The 19422-nt window shown below is 41.9% G+C and overlaps 1 protein-coding gene across 1 annotated transcript in view; it reads right to left on the bottom strand.

Annotated features, from left to right (window-relative positions):
- The window catches only part of LOC124622874 (furin-like protease 2), a 790830-nt gene that overhangs the window by 159346 nt on the left and 612062 nt on the right, over nucleotides 1–19422 (bottom strand). The window contains exon 9 of the mRNA XM_047148668.1: nucleotides 17186–17331. Within this exon, the coding sequence (XP_047004624.1) occupies nucleotides 17186–17331 (146 nt within the window). The remainder of the gene's footprint in view (nucleotides 1–17185; nucleotides 17332–19422) is intronic.

Genomic DNA, 19422 nt, shown 5'->3' with positions numbered 1-19422 from the left:
TACTCTTTCCGATTCCTGCTGAACCATGAAGAATTTTCCTTTTCTAGCCTAATCACTCTGGACCTTCCGGTTAGTGTTTTGTTCATATTCCTTTCCTGGGCAATTGGGCTGAGGATATAAGCCTTCTCAGTAATCGATATCTTTTATTAGGGCGTATGTTATCATTATCAGGGACTTGATTTGTTCAGAAATGACTTCCTTTAATAGTTAGTCAGCCACCCACGTTCTCCTTGCTTCGTCCGTGATGCGTTACTTCACGGTCATGGTACCAGAATTCCAGTCAGTTCGGCCACTGCGTGGTCTACAATATTCATGTTCAGTTTACCACTAGAATTGCTCCAGCTTGTTTCATCTTTCTTAAATTCCCTCGGCATCTATTGGCTGTGCTCTGTATACGTGAACGTTAATAAATGTATGGAGTTACAAGGAAATAGACGTCGAGAAACCATTAGTTTTCAATTACATTGTTTACTATAATTAACTGGAAACAGCAACAAATAAGAAATTCGGACGAGCAACCTTTCGGAACTACATTCTACGATCTGGGTCATCCTCGTTCATTGCATGTAGCGATCGTGGGACATAGCACTTCCACTTTGCTGACTTCAAAACACTAAAGGATGTTTATCGACAAAAGCCACGCACATTGGATGAACTTCGAGAATTCATCGTACATTCATGTGCAAATATCCAACTGAACACGTTGCAGTCAGTAGTTCTTGCTGCAATTCGGCGGCATCGTTTGTGTGTGGATATTAATGGTAACCATTTGAACACCTACAGTGATATCATTAAGTTGGATATTAAGCTAGACTTTCACCAACAATGAGAGAACTCCGTCAATAACTTTGCAAGTTATGGACTTTTAAACAGTGGATACATTTTTTGGATCTCTCCGTATTTTAGCGCTTTACCGGGTGATCAAAAATCAGTATAATTTTGAAAACGTAATAAACCACGGAATAATGTAGATAGAGAGGTAAGAATTGACACACATGCTGGGAATGACATGGGGTTTTATTAAAACAAAAAAAAAATACGAAGTTCACAAAATGTCCGACGGATGGCGCTGGACAGCAAAACGTCAGTGACTGCGCATGACAATCGTGTACAAAAGAAGCTGTAATGAGAGAGAGAATCAGATGCGCCAGCACTCGCCGTATGTTGACCTTACCTGAAGTGGCGCGTTTAGTGAAGCTTTATTACCAGACGCGTGAAAGATGTCTTGCGCGCGTCGTTTGGTGATGATCGTGTGCTCAGCCCCCACTTTCGTCATGCTTGGCCTCCCAGGTCCCCAGACCTCAGTCCGTGCGATTATTGGCTTTGGGGTTACCTGAAGTCGCAAATGTATCGTGATCGACCGAAATCTCTAGGGATGCTGAAAGACAACATCCGACGCCAATGCCTCACCATAACTCCGGACATGCTTTATAGTGCTGTTCACAACATTATTCCTCGACTACAGCTACTGTTGAGAAATGATGGTGGACATATTGAGCAATTCCTGTAAAGAACGTCATCCTTGCTTTGTCTTACTTTGTTATGCTAATGATTGCTATTCTGATCAGATGAAGCGCCATCTGTCGGAAATTTTTTGACCTTTTGTATTTTTTTGATTCTAATTAAACCCCATGTCATTCCAAGCATGTGTGTCAATTTCTACCTCTCTATCTGCACTACTCCGTAATTTATTCAGTTTTCAAATTTATACTGACTTTTTGATCACCCGGTATTTCGTAAATATTGGGATTTAAAAATTTTAGAAAAATATACCTATCAGATTCTCATGAAATAAGCTCCCGTTTCAGGTACGACAGTAATGATACCTTCAAAACCATGTTAACTGAATAGCTGTCTAACGATTGACCTACAATAAGTTTTGTGCTGTTCCTCTCAGTTTAAGTTCCTAGGGCACTACTCGTTACCAAACTCTGTGAATCAGCTATATAAAAATGACACTTTTACATCTTGTCCCTTTTTTCTGATGTCTATGCTCCTCCCCCTATACTATCAATTTTACTACACTTTTACTGGATAAAATTCAACTCTTCATTTTTCTGTGTTTCGAAATCTGTTTATATGGGAAAAATATGTATTTGGTGTAAAAATGCTACAATCAGTGACATACAGTGCGATAATCTTCCCTTTGTGTAAATTATTGTGTATTGAGTCTGCGTACCCTGTTTTTAGCTGTCTGTTCTTTTTACTTATATTTTTATTTCGTGTCGAACATCATCCGTTTTCAAGTGATTTATTTCATCACGACATCTTAAAAACTCCCTATCGCGTGACAGTCTACTACTCCGGTATTTCTGGCTTAGGTGGTAGCAGGATCGTTGATACACTTTCATTTAATTTATTCTTATAGTGACTGTGCCGTGTAGGAAGTCTTTTCTATTTCACCTCATGTTCCGTTTTGTCTTCCTCCCGTGTACACCCTGACTGAACATCTCTTAAATTACCAGAGCACTCAGCGTTCTTTATCTTCCTTTACCATGGCTCCAAAGACTATATGAGTTGTTAAAAGGGCGGTATATACCGTTTACGACTGTCAAGGTTTTAGTTTGCTGTTGCCACTTCGGCGTCACGCCATTATCACACATGTACGTCAATGATAACGGCACAATGGCGAAATTGTAATGGCAACATAAAACCGTGTCAGGCGTAGCGGGAATATGACGTCCTTCCAGTCAAACATTTCTTCCACATTTATGTTACATTCAGGCCATTACTCATTTATTAACCAAAGAAACAGTTTTCCTTTCCTTGCGTTTTTATTCCTCTTTCAGATTATTCATTATTTCTTCAGCTCTCTCTTTTCTATACGATTTACACAGCAACGGTAATCGTGTGGCTCAATGGCGTAATGCAAGTCTTTCTATTCGTCCCTACTCTCCTATCGCTGTTACCAACCGGGGAGAGGGGACCTCCAGTGTAAAGTGGGATCCGAACCACGTGAGGCGAATCCCCTCATCAGTGAGAGAAGAGTGCCGCGTTAAAACGCAGACTGAAAAACCGGTGGCCCGACCTAGATTTGACCCCGCGACCTTTCAATTTCCAGGCACACGCTTTAGTGCTAGACCATCAGCCCCAAGCAACAACGGTGAAATGCTACGAAACTTCGGCATTCTAGTCTGATTCATGTCGTCTCTTAGTTACATTTGGTTTCCGGATGTATTCTAATTCTGGCGAATTTCCTCAATTTCGTTGTAATTCTTCTTAGAGATTCAACATTTTCGCCAGGCATGCATCGATAAAAGAGTTCTGTCATCAATGTGTAGGATAACTGAGAAGTAATGAACGAGAAGATGAGACATGGAAGACAATTTAGACGAGATTAGTGGCAAAGGTATTGGCTTGGGAAGGAGACCATTACCAAAAAATGAAAGTGAGTCTTATTGGGAGTGCACTACCCTCCGAAGGTAAGAATTCAGATGTCATTTCTTGTTAAAAAGGACAAAAAGCAAAAGCTTTAGCCCACTATCAATGGAGTGCAATTGTCTCTAATAGAGTTCTGATCCACCATACATTTTTAACATATTTTGAATAATCTTCCTCTTATTTGACTTTCTAACAGTAGTTTAGACCAGTACTCCTACCTACGACGTCTTACATTTGTCCACACTATGTCACTGATGACCTCACCAGTCTTACTTACACTCTATTCCGAATGACATTTCGATCCTTTTGTGCATGATTACCATAAACCTTTTTCCTGCAAGAGCTTCACCTTGTAACCTCCTTTTTTACTGGAGGATGTTCTAGGAAAGACTAATACCAACCACGTTCAATTTTTTGTAAGACAGACAACGTATCATAATTATTCCAACCAAACCAAGGAGGAAGAATAGTTATTTTCTTCTAGTAGTCACGAATCGATACAGCTTTAAGACGAAGATTTTTATGGAGACGCTTGTGTGATTCACCATCTCTCTATTAGCAGTGAGTCATAAGAACACCTGCTGTTATCATCAGTCTGTACTGTATAGAATATTTTATGTTATTATTTAGAAATCCTGAGGCCTGTATCCCAAACACTGTGAACTTGTAGTTAAAATGTAAATGATTTGTAAGAAGTAGCCTACGAATTTAGTCAAACAAGCTCTTTGTTTTAACTACCGTGCAGCCGGTTGTAATTAGATCACAGCTATCCAAAAAATCGCTGCCGAAAATTATTTCAAGTGCTTTCAGGTCAGTTACGTTATAGAACTCACTCGTCAGAGTGGCGCTGGCTAAAAAAATGTATTCTATCTTCAGTAAATGAGATAACGATAAAAAGAATATACTGTTATGTATCATGTAAACACAATGAAGATTCACGATTAAAAGCGAAAACAGAATTTGTAACTCCAATAAACGAAAAGAGTATAGTCCATTGCACTGCATTACTGCACCAAGTGTAGAGGTCTCTATGAACTTGAAAGGTTTCATGCGACGACAGCAATGATTTAAGACGATTGTGAATAATAACGTCCTACAATGGTGCTAACTCCGTAATGTTTCGCACAAAGAGTTTTCACTTCAGAGGACCAGTGGTCGAATCTGGCATTCAGATTTAGGTTTTCCACTCATTTCATAATGCAAGGTTGCATCGCGGACATTGTCGGCTCAAATCGATTGCTGTCTGTAGATCGTGTCATGCTATTCAATTTAGTTTTAGAAAAGGTGATGCGGCAAATGCCGATTAACCGAGGAGGAACAATACTTAATCGAAAAGTTCATGTGGTAGCATATGCGGATGACGTAGCATTAATGGCAAGGAGTTTAAGGGCACTAAAGGAGAACTACGATACGTTAGAGGAAGCAGCAAGAGAAGTAGGTTTACAAGTAAACATAAATAAAACAAAGTATATGCGGTGAGGGGGGAGCACAATATAAACGGACAAAAGAATTGAGTAGTAATGAACGGGAAAGAATATGAAAGAGTGAAAACATTTAAATATTTAAGTTATGTAATAACGGAGGACAATAAAGTAGCCGTACATATTCAAGAAAGCATAGCGAGTGGAAATCGTTGCTATTTTGCCTTGCAAAATGTATTTAATTCCAGGAATGTTAGTGGGAATGCAAAAATCTAAATATACACGACCATATTAAAGCCTATAGTAATATATGGATCAGATGGCTGGGTATGGACATTAAAGGAGGAGAACTAGTTATTGAGATGGGAAAGAAATATACTGAGAAGGATTTTTGGAGCAGTGAGAGAGGAAGATGGCTGGAGAGTAAGGACGAATGTAGAACCACAAACACTTTTTGGACAGATGGATATTATTGTTAAAATTAAGCAGGGAAGAATAACATGGGCAGGACAAGTACAGAAATGGAAATGGGCGTATGGCATCGTTGGCCGGGAGGCCCCTATTCGAAGAAGTTCGGCCGCCAAGTGTAAGTCTTATTTCATTCGACGCCACATTGGGCCACTTGCGCGCCGATGATAAGGATGAAATGATGATGAAGACAACACCCCGTCCCCGAGTGGAGAAAATCTCCAACCCGGCCGGGAATCGAACCCGGGCCCACTTGCTTGGGAGGCGAGCACGTTGCCACCCAGCTAGGCAGGCGGACGACATGTACGAAGAATGCCAGAAACTCAGAGTGTCAAGAAAGTTTTCGTGGGAAAATCCTGACGGGTGATGTAGAAGAGGTAGACCCAGGAAAATGTGGCTGGATGATATGGAAGATCTAAAGGGATGGGAATAAGAAATTGGAGAAGGAAGGCGATGAACAGAGAAGAATTGAGGAAGGTGATACAGGAGGCCAAGGTTCTTCAAGGACTGTAGAGACAACCAAGAAGAAGAAGAAGATCGTGTCTTTGATTAGTTGGTCGCCGGGTGGCCCTTTGTGTCACGTCTTCCGGTTTCAAATGTTTGCTGGAGTCACCGGGGAATGAGTAGGAAGGTTAGAGTGAACATGTGTTGTTAGGCGCCGTTGCTAGGTGTCTTGCAGATTCGCTCTGTGGTAACCGTTGCAACGGGAACTACTTTATGATTAGCTGATACCGGCGCTTTGAAAGGGCATCTATTTCCTGTTATTGGGCCGCGTTTTACGATCTAGTTTGGCGGCGTTAAAGGGATCTGTTGTTACTGCCCTGCCCTATGAGATTCTGCTCCGAGTTGTGCATATGTGCTTCCAGGAACTTTGGATTCGCTTTAGTGTGGTCTGTGTTGCTTATAGAAACTGCCTGAGCCTGCTCACCTTTGTGTTCGCTGGGCACCCTATGTTGCTCTCCAGAAAAGTAACTTAGCCGGCCGGGGTGGACGAGCGGTTCTAGGCGCTACAGTCTGGAACCGCGCGACCGCTACGGTCGCAGGTTCGAATCCTGCCTCGGGCATGGATGTGTGTGATGTCCATAGGTTAGTTAGGTTTAAGTAGTTCTAAGTTCTAGGGGACTGATGACCTCAGAAGAGAAGTCACGTAGTGCTGACAGCCATTTGAACCATTTTTTTTAAAAGTAACTTAGTTGTGATCCCCGGGTTTGACTACCGTATCGGTACTTGTTTTTAATAACTTATCTCCTTCCCAAATCATGCCAAACGTTATTATTGTCACTATATGTGCAAGAGATGGGAGTGTGACACTGGTCGCTAGTGCTATTGGTGCTGTTGTAACATTTATGTTTAATGTGCTCTTTTATTTACAAGGTGCTACATAAAGGTACGGCCAAACTTTCAGGTAACATTCCTCACACACAAAGAAAGAAAATATGTTATGTGGACATGTGTCCGCAAACGCTTACTTTCCATGTTAGAGCTCATTTTATTACTTCTCTTCAAATCACATTAATCATGGAATGGAAACACGCACCAACAGAACGTACCAGCGTGACTTCAAACACTTTGTTACAGGAAATGTTCAAAATGTCCTACGTTAGCGAGGATACATGTATCCACCCTCCGTCGCATAGAATCCTTGATGCGCGGATGTAGCCCTGGAGGATGGCGTATTGTATCACAGCCGCCCACAATACGAGTACGAAGAATCTCTACTTAAATGAAAGTCAAGTGGGTTGAGGTCAGGAGATCGTGGGGGCCATGGAATTGGTCCGCCTCTACCTATCCATCGGTCACCGAATCTATTGTTGAGAAGCGTACGAACACTTCGACTAAAATGTGCAGGAGCTCCATCGTGCATGAACCACATGTTTTATCGTACTTGTAAAAGCACATGTTCTAGCAGCACAGGTAGAGTATCCCGTATGAAATCATGATAACGTGCTCCATTGAGCGTAGGTGGAAGAACATGGGGCCCAATCAAGACATCACCAACAATGCCTACCCAAACGTTCACAGAAAATCTGTGTTGATGACGTGGTTGCACAACTGCGTGCGGATTCTCGGCAGCCCACACATGTAGATTGTGAAAATTTACAATATGATCACGTTGGAATGAAGGCTCATCCGTAAAGAGAACATTTGCACTGAAATGAGGATTGACACATTGGTGGATGAACCATTCGCAGAAGTGTACCCGTGGAGGCCAATCAGGTGCTGATAGTGCCAGCACACGCTGTACACATGGTACGGAAACAACTGGTTCTCCCGTAGCACTCTCCATACATTGACGTGGTCAACGTTACCTTGTACAGCAGCAATTTCTCTGACGCTGACATTAGGGTTATAGTCAACTGTACGAAGAATTGCCTCGTCCATTGCAGGTGTCCTCGTCGTTCTAGGTCTTCCCCAGTCGCGAGTCATAGGCTGTAATGTTCCATGCTCCCAAAGACGCCAATCAATTGCTTCGAACGTCTTCCTGTCGGGACAGATTCGTTCTGGAAATCGGTCTCGATACAAACATACCGCACCACGGCTATTGCCCCGTGCTTATCCATACATCAAATGGGCGTCTGCCAACTCCGCATTTGTAAACATTGCACTGACTGCAAAACCACGCTCGTGATGAATAGTAACCAGTTGATGCTACGTACTGATGTGCTTGATGCTAGTACTGTAGAGCAATGAGTCGCATGTCAACACAAGCACCGAAGTCAACATTACCTTCCTTTAATTGGGCCAACTGGCGGTGAATCGAGGAAGTACAGTACATACTGACGAAATAAAATGAGCTCTAACATGGAAACTAAGCGTTTCCGGACACATGTCCACATAACATCCTTTCTTTATTTGTGTGTGAGGAATGTTTCTCGAAAGTTTGGCCGTGCCTTTTTGTAACACCCTGTATATTTTAGACTCTGTTCGGGCCAGATCTATTAGTTTATCGAATGGACTGCCGGAGAGATGTGAGATTCTCTGTGTTTTCGCCCTTGCGTGTTGTAAGGCGAGATTTTATGGCCGATTGTAGGTCTGCGAGCCGTTTTGAACTGACATGTGACCGTTATGTTATCAATCGAAGTATCATTCAGGATTATTGTTTAAAGACCACTAGCTTGGTTGGATTAGTATATTTACTGTTGGTCCTCACCAGAGTTTAAATTGTACTGTTCCTAAATTATTAGTTTAATCTGTTAATCGCCGCTTGCTGGACGTTGTACCTTATTGTGGATTGCTTGTTCAGGCAGCTATTTGCTGAAAACGTGTTATCGTACTAACTGACTTGTTCCTGTTTATAGGCATTTTCTTGTAGGATGACGCTTATTTTACGAGCGCCCTGCTGTTGCCCGATTGGTCAGCTACTGTTTCTGCAAAGTATGCGTGCAAATGTTCTGACCTGACAAGTGTGAGCGCACCGGCGGCAAGATATTACTTTCCAGCATTTGGGATCCGCCGCTGGCGTTACCTCTTGTGAAGCTGCTCTACTGTATGGTGGCTGCTGCTTAAGCCAATTCTTGTCTTCACTGGTTAGAATGGGTTCAATTCTTTTCAGAGCTCGCGTAATTTTGTCTTTCGGCTTGGATAACTTGCGGTGCCATGCACTTTCTGTCTCAAATTTTCCTGGGTCTGCCGTACCATTTGCTGGCTATTGCATCGCTTAAATTCGTTAACTTTCTCAAATGATCATATTAAATTTTTAATTGTAATTCGTCAACTTTCTCAAATGGACATGTTAAATTTTGAATTGTAATTTAGAACCATTCTGTTAGGTTGGACATTTATATTTGTGTAAACATCTTACCTGCACTAGATTTCTGCTAGTCGTTAGTACACTTGACGTTCAAAAATGATTACTTTGCAGTTGTCAGGTCTCTTAAAAGACACTGCTAAACATGGGGTCTGTAATTCATAACTATTGTTAGCCTGGTATCATTCTGCTCTCACTGTGTTTTACTACTGCTGTATTTTTTCGAAGTTTAATAATTGGGAATGAAGTCGAAAATAATGAATTACGTCGCAAGTTGGGGCCTAGCTCTTACGTGAATTCCTGCTTCCCTGGCTTGCTGGAGTTCAGTTCCCTTCCTTAGTCCGAGTTTAAGTTCTGACTTCAATTACCTCGTCTCCAGTGGTTCGTTAAGTCATTATCTTGCTTCATGTCGGTACCGTTACGCAGGACTGTAACGTCATAGTTTGAAGATGGTAACGCCACACACGTAAAAGCATTAACTTCTGTCTGACTGTTTAGCAGCGTTCCTCTGAAATTGAGGGTGAACTGTCATATTTATGACCAATGAAAGGTACATATCTTAGTAAAGGGGGACGATTGCAGTACTTCGTACGTAGTGGAAAATGAATGAAAGACATAATCATATTGATGCGACATTAGTCGAGTGAAGGAAAGAAAATCATGGGGATATTTTGTGAAGTTGAATTCTTTTGTACTGTGGTACGAGATAGTACCATGAACAACATACTAAAAATCCCCACCTGTGGGGTGTGAATGCAGTGGTTGGGGGAGCATTTAAAAGTTTTTTAAATGTTTTTCTTACATAATGTGAAAACCGTGCCTTGTAGCGCTAATGTTACCAGTACAAAAGTAAACTCTCTGACAGAAAAATTTGCTATTAAGTTTTTATCTCTGGGAGTAATAGCTTCCGCGTTGCAGGGGATGGAAAAATCTTTGACTGTCTAATAGTGTTCTAATGGTATAAAATAAAGCTTACTATTAAATAAAGTGGGTTAAGAAAACATATTTTGTGTGTTCACCGCATCTAAGTCTGATAGAGCCGTTTTTAGGGATGAATGGTATTCGGGGATTGTAATAAGCTGGAGGGGGCGGGATGGATGGTTGAAATACGCGGGAAGGTAGGTTGCCGGGTTGTGGTCATGCACTTCCCTCATAGGTCTGCAGACTGAAGACTCAGTAGGTGATTTCACAATCTATCTTCCCTACTACGTTACAAGAAGCAACATCTGAGTGTTTCAAGAAGTTACACCAATCCGCCACAGCGTGCTTTTGGATCACAGGCCGCGCAATGTGCACACATGCCTGGGGATCGTCTATTTTCCACAAAGTGCATTAACACTACATGGAATACAGATATAAGGTGCTAATAACACTAACGTAAGAGACATCATTAAATAGTAATTTTATACCACAGAACACTATTTTCAAGAATGTGAGGTTTTTCCATCTCCCTGCATCGTAGGAACTATTAGTGCTAAACATGAACAGTGTATTTTTCGTAGTAATCTGAATATCGTTTAATTTTGTACTGAGAAACACTTTTGCTCCAAACTGTGGATTTCGAGTTATTCAAGAAAATCATAACGAGTGAACGTCAAACTCCTCCACCCGTCAATCCCTTCCCCCAAGGACACACCCCTGGGGTGGGGATTTTTAATAAGTTTCTGGTAGTTCATCGAAAAGAGTGGGACAGCTGCCGGAGGTCCGAGTCCTCCCTTGGGCATGGGTGCGTGTGCTGTCTTTACCGTAAGTTAGTTATAGAAGTGGGTAAGTTTAGGGAGCGATGACTTCAGCAGCTTGGTCCCATAGGAATTCACACACATTTTAACATCTGAACTTAGACGACTGGCCTGTACTTGTAATATCTTGTGCTATATTTGTTTCCAACTCCAAGAAAAGGTTTGCTTCCACGCTTTGGCTTTTCTCTTTAGTGGACACAATTGTTAATATCACGTCCGATGAAAAGTTTTTCCTGTCATGCAGCGATGTTTCTTCAGTAAACTCAAAGGTGCGCAGTCTCTTTGTTTCATGGAGCCGGCATCACAGCGATAGAATCGTACAGTACATGACTGGTCTTGAAAGATCTGTAAGGAATTTTTGGTCCCACCAGATGCCACAACTGAAAAACTATCTGGAAACGTCAAAGAGAGAAATACTTTACAAATGCACAGTGTTCCAAAAGAAAAAAAAAAACACCTAAAGTGAAAGTACAACGCTGGCCACAGAAACTACGAACACCAGAATGGACGTTAACGTTACATTATTTATTGTGTGCATACAGCATAGAGGGAAGAGCAGATGATTGAATTTATCGGTAATGTAAGAGTACTTTTTACAGCATATGAGTACGATAGCTCACGGTGTCCACAGCTGTAGTGAATAATTGGAAACAAATTACAGCACCAGTTTCAATATCTTTTAACGCTCCATCTGTGTGCCAACACAGCACTAATTCACAACCTCGTCACCATCGTTTGGTGGCTGAAACCAGTTATTGTGTTGAATGTTAGAGTGCAACAGGTGCTTCATTTTTTTCCAATTTATGGGAGTAATGGATGTGAATTTAGTTAGCACCACCTGTGACAGCAGCAATTGCTATCACTTGAGAATTCGAACTCAGCATATATTACTTCCACGGGTACCTTATTCCACGCTGCTTCGAATCTCAATCCAAGTTCCTCAACTTTAGTGACTAGAGAGTGATGTCGTGCCAGTCTCGACAAAACCATGTCCATACGTTTCAGTGGTTGAGAGGTAAAGAGAACGTCCTGACGAGGGCAGCCGTCAGACACCCCCGTATCCAGGTTGTCCAGGGCAACAAGGACAAAATGCGGTCGTCCGATGCTTTCACATAACGCAAATACCTGCCGTCCAAATTAACGGTTGTGCGAACACATACACACACACACACACACACGCACACACACACACACACACACACACACACACACACACCCCATTACACCTGGGGCTGAGTCTGTATGTCAATGACAAATGGAGTCTGTTCGTTCTCTTGGTAGCCTCAACAACAGAAAACATCACTCATGAAACAGTGCATAGAACTGAAACTCCCTTTCCCTTCTCCAGTGTCCAGCGTTTCCTTTCGGTGGTCCGTTGTAGGCGAACCTCGACTTGCCGCCATGTATATAGTAAAGAAAGTGGTGCTCCTGACGTCGTCGCACTGCTCTGACTACGTGACTTGCCTGTATAATACGGCTTGACCAAGGGAAAATACACGTTATTGTGACCACCTGTAAAAATCCTGAATAACCAACTTTTGCAGCACTAACCGCTTCGGAACGTGCAGGAACAGATACAGTAAGGTTCTGGAAGGTCCTGAGAAGGGTTCGGAGCCACCCCCATTCCACTGTCGTGGCGAGCTGTGCTACGTTTCTCGTTTGACGGACCATGGCGCGTACGAGCCTATCGAGATGGTCCCACAGTTTTTTCTGACTGGGGGAATGGGGTAATCTCATCCTCATGATTTTCGAAACACACTGCGAGCTGTGTGACACGTTGAACTGTTCTGCTGGTAGATCCATCGTGCTGAGAAAAAAAAAACTGCATATAGGGGTAGATACAATCCTCAGGGATAAATACATGCTGTGTCGATCCATTGTACCTCCCAGAATGAGCCGCGCGGGGTAACCACGTGTGTGTTGTCCTTAGCGTAAGTTAATTTAAGTTCGATTAAGTAGTTTGGCCCCTTAGGAACTTACCCCCCCCCCCCCCCCCCAGAATAAGATCAGGCACGAAATACAACGAATGTACTCCCTAGACAATAACGCTCCCTGCAGGTTGCAAGTTATTGGCTTTCAGGTGTTACGCTGTACACGTAACGGTCATCTGTCCGATGGAGCATAAAACGTGACCCCTCTGAGAAGGCCACCTGTCACCACTCAGTGGAAGTCCAGTTTCGGTACTTGTGTCCACATTCCAGACTTCATCGCCGATGAACAGCAGTCAGCATTGGTGCATGAACCAGGTGCCTGCTGCGGAGTCCCATACCCAGCAACGTTCAGTGAATGGTCGGTGTATGGCGACACTGTTGGTAGCCCCTTGACTCATCTGAGAGTTTATTTCCTCAACATTTGCACCTCTATTCGCTGGCATAGATCTCCACTGCAGCCATATCTGTAACTTTTCCTTCAGGAGTGGTCGGTTTCCTGACCGATTAAAGTACTCGGTAGTGAAGCTACTTTATAAAAATGGAAACATTGATAATGTTGACAATTTTGGACCTATTTCTATGCCATCGGTGTTTGCTAAAGTTATCGAGAAGGTTGTATATACAAGGTTACTGGAGCTTTTAAATTCACATAATTTGCTGTCAAATGTTCAGTTTGATTTTAGAAATGGTTTAACAACTGAAAATGCTATATTCTCTTTTCTCTGTGAGGTTTTGGACGGATTAAATAAAATGTTGCGAACGCTAGGTGTTTTCTTTGATTTAACGAAGGCTTTTGACTATGTTGACCACAAAATATTACTGCAGAAGTTGGACCATTATGGAGTAAGGGGAGTAGCTTATAATTGGTTCGCCTCTTACTTTATGAACAGAAACCAGAGGGTAATTTTCCTCAATATTGAGAGTGGTAGTGATGTTCAGTCCCAATGGGGCACTGTTAAGTGGGGCGTTCCCCAAGGGTCGGTGTTGGGGCCACTGCTGTTTCTTATTTATATAAATGATATGCCTTCTAGTATTACAGGTGATTCAAAAATATTTCTGTTTGCTGATGACACCAGCTTGATAGTGAAGGATTTTGTGTGTAATATTGAAACAGTAACAAATAATGTAGTTCATGAAATAAGTTCGTGGCTTGTGGAAAACAATTTGATGCTAAAACACTGTAAGACTCAGATTTTACAGTTTCTAACTCACGATTCAACAAGAACCGATATTTTGATCAGACAGAATAGGCATATTATAAGCGAGACGGAACGGATCAAGCTCCTAGGCGTTCGGATAGATAGTAAGCTGTTGTGGAAAGCCCATGTCCAGGATCTTGTTCAGAAGCTAAATGCTGCTTTATTTACTATTAGAACGGTATCTGAAATAAGTAACACTTCAACACGAAAAGTAGTCTACTTCGCATATTTTCATACGCTTATGTCGTATGGTATTATTTTTTGGGGTAATTCTTCTGATTCAAAAAGGGTATTTTTGGCTCAAAAACGGGCTGTTCAAGCTATATGTGATGTAAGTTCGAGAACCTCTTGTCGACCCCTATTAAAAAATCTGGGAATTCTGACATTGCCCTAGCAGTATATATTTTCTTTAATGTCGTTTGTTGTTAGCAATATTAGCTTATTCCCAAGAGTTAGCAGCTTTCACTCAGTTAATACTAGGCAGAAATCAAATCTGCATGTAGAATGCACTTCCTTGACTCTTGTGCAGAAAGGAGTGCAGTATTCTGCTGCATCCATTTTCAATAAGCTACCACAAGAACTCAAAAATCTTAGCAGTAGCCCAAACTCTTTTAAGTCTAAACTGAAGAGTTTCCTCATGGCTCACTCCTTCTATTCTGTCGAGGAGCTCCTGGAAGAGCTAAAAAATTAAGCAAATTCCAGTGTTACATTGTTGAGTTTCTTCATTTAAACTTACGACTTGTCACCTGAATATGTTTTTCTATATTTCAATTTATCTGTTTCTAATATCGTGTTATAATTTCATGTATTGACTCGTTCCATGACCATGGAGACATCTCCTTAATTTGGCCCCACGGAACAATAAATAAATAAATAAATAAATAAATAAACTGTCACCCCAGTCATCTATGACACATGGTGCACCATAGTTCCCTCAGCGCTTGTTATGGACAGCGTCATTGTAAGTGTAAGGTATACTTTAAAGACGGTGGCACAAGAACACTTCACTTTACAAATGTTCACATCCTCGGGCCCCAAGGCAATGTTCATGACCTTGACAGTCTTTGAGAGCTTATTGCATGCTGACGTCCAACATATGCGGTGGTCATATTAACTTGACTGTACCGCTTATATACGTCCTTTAGGGTGTAAATCAACTGGTGCCATTGCGTATCGCCCTCATGGTTCCACATTTGCTCGAAAATCGTAGGATCTCCTCCATCTCGAACTGAAACACTGACGAACGTAAACAACACGCTGGGTGGACGTCTTTCCTTGTTACACAGGACATAACATGATCTGCTCAGAAACCTTCGTTAGGCATGTGCGAACTATGATTGGGTATCTGCTGCATAGTTACGTCCGTATCTCAGTGGTACGATAAAGCCGAATCGTCATAGGACCGCTTTGTTGTCCACCTGCCAGCCTGTCTATCGTTTTGTCAACTTGTCAAGACATTTTTTTTCTCGGGGTTGGATAGAGGTATCTGGTTATGTATGTCAAATACTAAAGTCAACAGTGCCTTGAGAGTGTACACTCGAGGGGCAGTCAGTAAGTAAGGCAACACGATTTTCTCTGTAAGCACGTTGATTTTATTCAAAATTACAATGAACGGTACTATTATCCACTGTTTTGGCCACAAAAACCTGTTTTTCAAAATAATCTGCATTCAATGCGATGGCGTTGCGTCAAATTACTGTGAGGGCCTGCGCACCAATATAGTATCACTCTACTGACCGACGTCGGAGACAACGTCTTGCTCCATCAATAACCTCCTCATCACCCACGTACCTTTTCCAGTGGAGAGCTTCATTGGGCCAAACAGATGGAAGTCGCAAGGGGTGAGATTCGGACTGTAGGATGGGCGAGGAAGAAAGGCCAATGAAATTTGTGACCTCCACCATGGTGCGCGGAGTTTTATGAGGCCTTGAGTTGTCATGGAGAAGGAGGAGGTTGTTTGCCATTTTTTGTGGTTACGAACTTGCTGTGTGCGGCCGGCCGACAGGCGGCAAACAGGACGCGTTTGTGCGACCTCGTTCCAGTGACTACAGACGCCTCGCCCAACGACTCAAAGTCATTTTGTTCACTGCCAGGTCTCTGTAGACATCCTGCTAGCGCCTATGACTATCTGTGATACTCTGATTTTCCACCAGAAGAGACTCAATGCAACTTTCTATTTGGAACGTACCTCCACTACGGACACCATTTTTGAAGGCTACGTACAGCACCGCCGTCTATCGGAACTTCTTGAGATTACAGGGGCTGAAGGGTGAGTATTCCACGCTGTCCCACAACAAATTCCGCATTTCTCTACCCGAACCTTTCCGAAAAAAATTTACCTTCTTTACTGAACGCCCATTGTAATAGAAGCACTAATTCATTGAGATCGTACCACCGAATCTCAGTCGGACTACGGATTTTTCGGTCTTTGCTTCAACCTAGTCTTCTCCTCTCAACGACGTGAGAAGTCGCCAGAGACAAAACGAGGTTCAGATTCCACGTTAAGCTGTTGATACCCTTTCCCCAGTTGCGTAACTGGAGTAAGTTAAGGATACGCAAGTCACCGAGGTTTCGCGTAGTAGAAAGACTTGCACCAAGCCATTGAGCCTTACAAAATTATTATTCTTATTATTATCTATATACTAACCCTCGGAGAGAGAGTCCTACTGGCACTTGACCTGTTTCAGTAAATGGCGTTACTGCTAATTTTCACGGTTGTGCTGAAATGCCAATCGTCAAACAACCAAGCGTGCAGTGCGCTTCATTCCAGTTTGACTTTTGTTGAATGTCGTCTTCATGACTTTACGACTTTACAGTTATAATTTACCTATACACGCACACACACACACACACACACACACACACACACACACACACACACACACACACACACACATTCACGCATATACGCACACATACATACAGACATCCACACCTCACAAGACACGATACGTTGAATGGCGGTAGGTGCCTAATACCATAGTTATTCATTTCCATTCCTTTTCCACTCACTAATAAACTGACGGAAAAACGGTTACCTTTATAGTTCCGTATAAGCACTAATTTGTCGCATATTCTCCTATATAGTTCTTTGGCGAGATCTAAGTTGTTGGTAGAAGGATCGCTCTACAGTCCGTCACAAGTGGTCAACTTTTCTACTCCGTAAAGGTAGTATGTGTTAGTGCGGTGCTCTTTGCGGAGAAATGGAAATATAACCCTTTGACATAGGTTATTACCTTAAGAGTTGTTATAGATTAGGAAGTGGCGCCTAGCGAGGCAACGCAGTAGCGGGCCTTACCTGTGTGGTCGACGGTGCACAGGTGGTCGGGTCGGAGGCGGCCGTCCATGTCCACGGTGGCGACGCTCTTGTCTCGGCCCGGCGTGCCCGAGCTGTACGTGGTCGCCAGCGTTGACGAGCACTCCTCCAGGTACCACGGCTTGTACCTAAGGCAGCCGTCTGTTTCATCAATAACCTTAGACGTGGATGACAGTTCATTCCCTTACATGTACTATGTGTGAGGCTTGTAATGCTTTGATGTTAAGTTTTTTGGACGGCGCTAATATTGTTAAGGGCACTGCATGTATAGTAAGTCAAAACGATGCTGTATTCAAAAACTTTTTATTAAGATGTTTTTTCTTGTGCTATAACTTTATTTCGGCTCAATCGACATTATCAAGCTATGTGCCACGTATGGAGTTGTGAGCGCAAATACCTATGTCTGTCTGTAAGTAGTAACAGTATATATATGTATGTATATGAAATCACGTTACTTACTTCCACAGCACAAGTTAACGCTGTCACTGTGTAATACCTTAAGAGGGTGCCTATCGTAATTATAGCGCAAACGAAATTGTGGTTCTTTAAGTATGCAGTGGCTCGGCAGTGGAATTTGGTGTTGAGCAATATTCACTAAGACCTATTTAAGATTTTCTGAAAGTGTTCTCATGGCTCAAGTGATAACCACGTCAGCGGTGTCTTTACCTCTAGATTTGTTTCATTCGTTACGTTGTTCCATAATTTCAATAAAGTTGTCCGATATTAAACAGATCTTAGAGAATATTGCTTAGCGACAAATTACAGTGACAGCGTCAACGATATGTTACGGAAGTAGGCAGTACGGCAGACATATATGAAAAAATTGTTACTTAAAAATAGGCACACATTTATTCACAAAAAAATTTCATATTTTTGGAGATAGCTCGATAATGGGCGTAGAGCCGAAATAAGCTTATAGCATCAGAAAATAAGATCTTAATAAAACGGGTCGTTGAATATAACAAGCATTTTAGGTTACTCTACATATAACGTTCTTACGTGACATCTACAGGTCCGCAAGCCCAGAAAGACCAAACTGTTGACTAATGTTGGTTTGTAATACTATGGTAAATCATTAGCGGGATTACTTCTCTTACATTCACTCAAACGTACAGAAATGACATGCTACAGTTCCCGATAACACCAGCGTGCTTGAAATACAGGGGCACTATAAATGATTCCTTTCAAAATTTCTGTGTATTCTAAAGTCTTACGTGTACAAATATGACTGATGAACGAATGGAACCGTAAACTCACAAAGTCTTCACTGTGCGCTCCAGTAGATGTTACGATTGGAGTACCTTTACAAAATTGCGAGAAAACAGAAAATGAGTCTTTGTGTGTTGGAACATGTGAGATGTTCATCTGTTACAAGAATGTAGCGTGAATTCAGAACGGATAACGGAAAAGAACAACCATTATGAGAGAGCTCTCTCTAAATCCCCTCACATCTTTTTGCTTTTCTAAACTGTCCTTTGACACTTGCTAAGTGCTTGCAAATACATCCTACTTAACGGAAAGAAGACTGCCCTTGTATTTTGTAGTCTTACATGTTTGATAAATGATAATTTTGGTCCGCACTCCTGACTGATTTCCTAATCCAGCTAATATAAAAATCACATCCGACAACAGATGACAATGAGGTAAATTAATAAATGAAGTACTGGAATTACTTTCACTTTGATCGAGGCATCCGCTTGCTGCGATTAAATGACGATTAAGATTCCTTTCCAATAGTAATTTCAGTGTGAGCATAAGCAGAGCAGATATAATTGCAATCAACCAGCATACGGATTAGCTCCTTAAAGTAGAATCTGGATGAGTGGTACTGAACCAAGGTGACATTCACCCTGAGAGGTGTTTCGGTTAAGAAATTTAATTATCTTTCAAATCACTGTATCATAAGTCATAACACTAATTACGTAAACTGCCAATAATTACATTACTTCAAACGTTACCATTAACGTGTGACACAATGCGGTGAAGATTACATCCTGGTTTAATAAAACATCCATACTTACTAAATATCATTTATCTTAAGTAATTTTGAAAACAGTAATTTTCAGGGAAAATTCTTTTTCCTTTTAAAGTTTAGTTAGGTGCTATTGTTGGGTACAGGAGGTGGGCTACGTTACGTGGGTACTACCTAATTTCTGGTTGCACTCTTCGGTAATCGCCTGAGAAGGGTTGATGTAGTTAAATAATTTGATGCTTCTCTT

Source organism: Schistocerca americana, chromosome 7 (genome assembly GCF_021461395.2).
Source record: "Schistocerca americana isolate TAMUIC-IGC-003095 chromosome 7, iqSchAmer2.1, whole genome shotgun sequence".
Taxonomy (NCBI): domain Eukaryota; kingdom Metazoa; phylum Arthropoda; class Insecta; order Orthoptera; family Acrididae; genus Schistocerca; species Schistocerca americana.
Note: the sequence above shows the minus strand (reverse complement) of the source record. Positions and strands in the feature narration are given on the sequence as shown.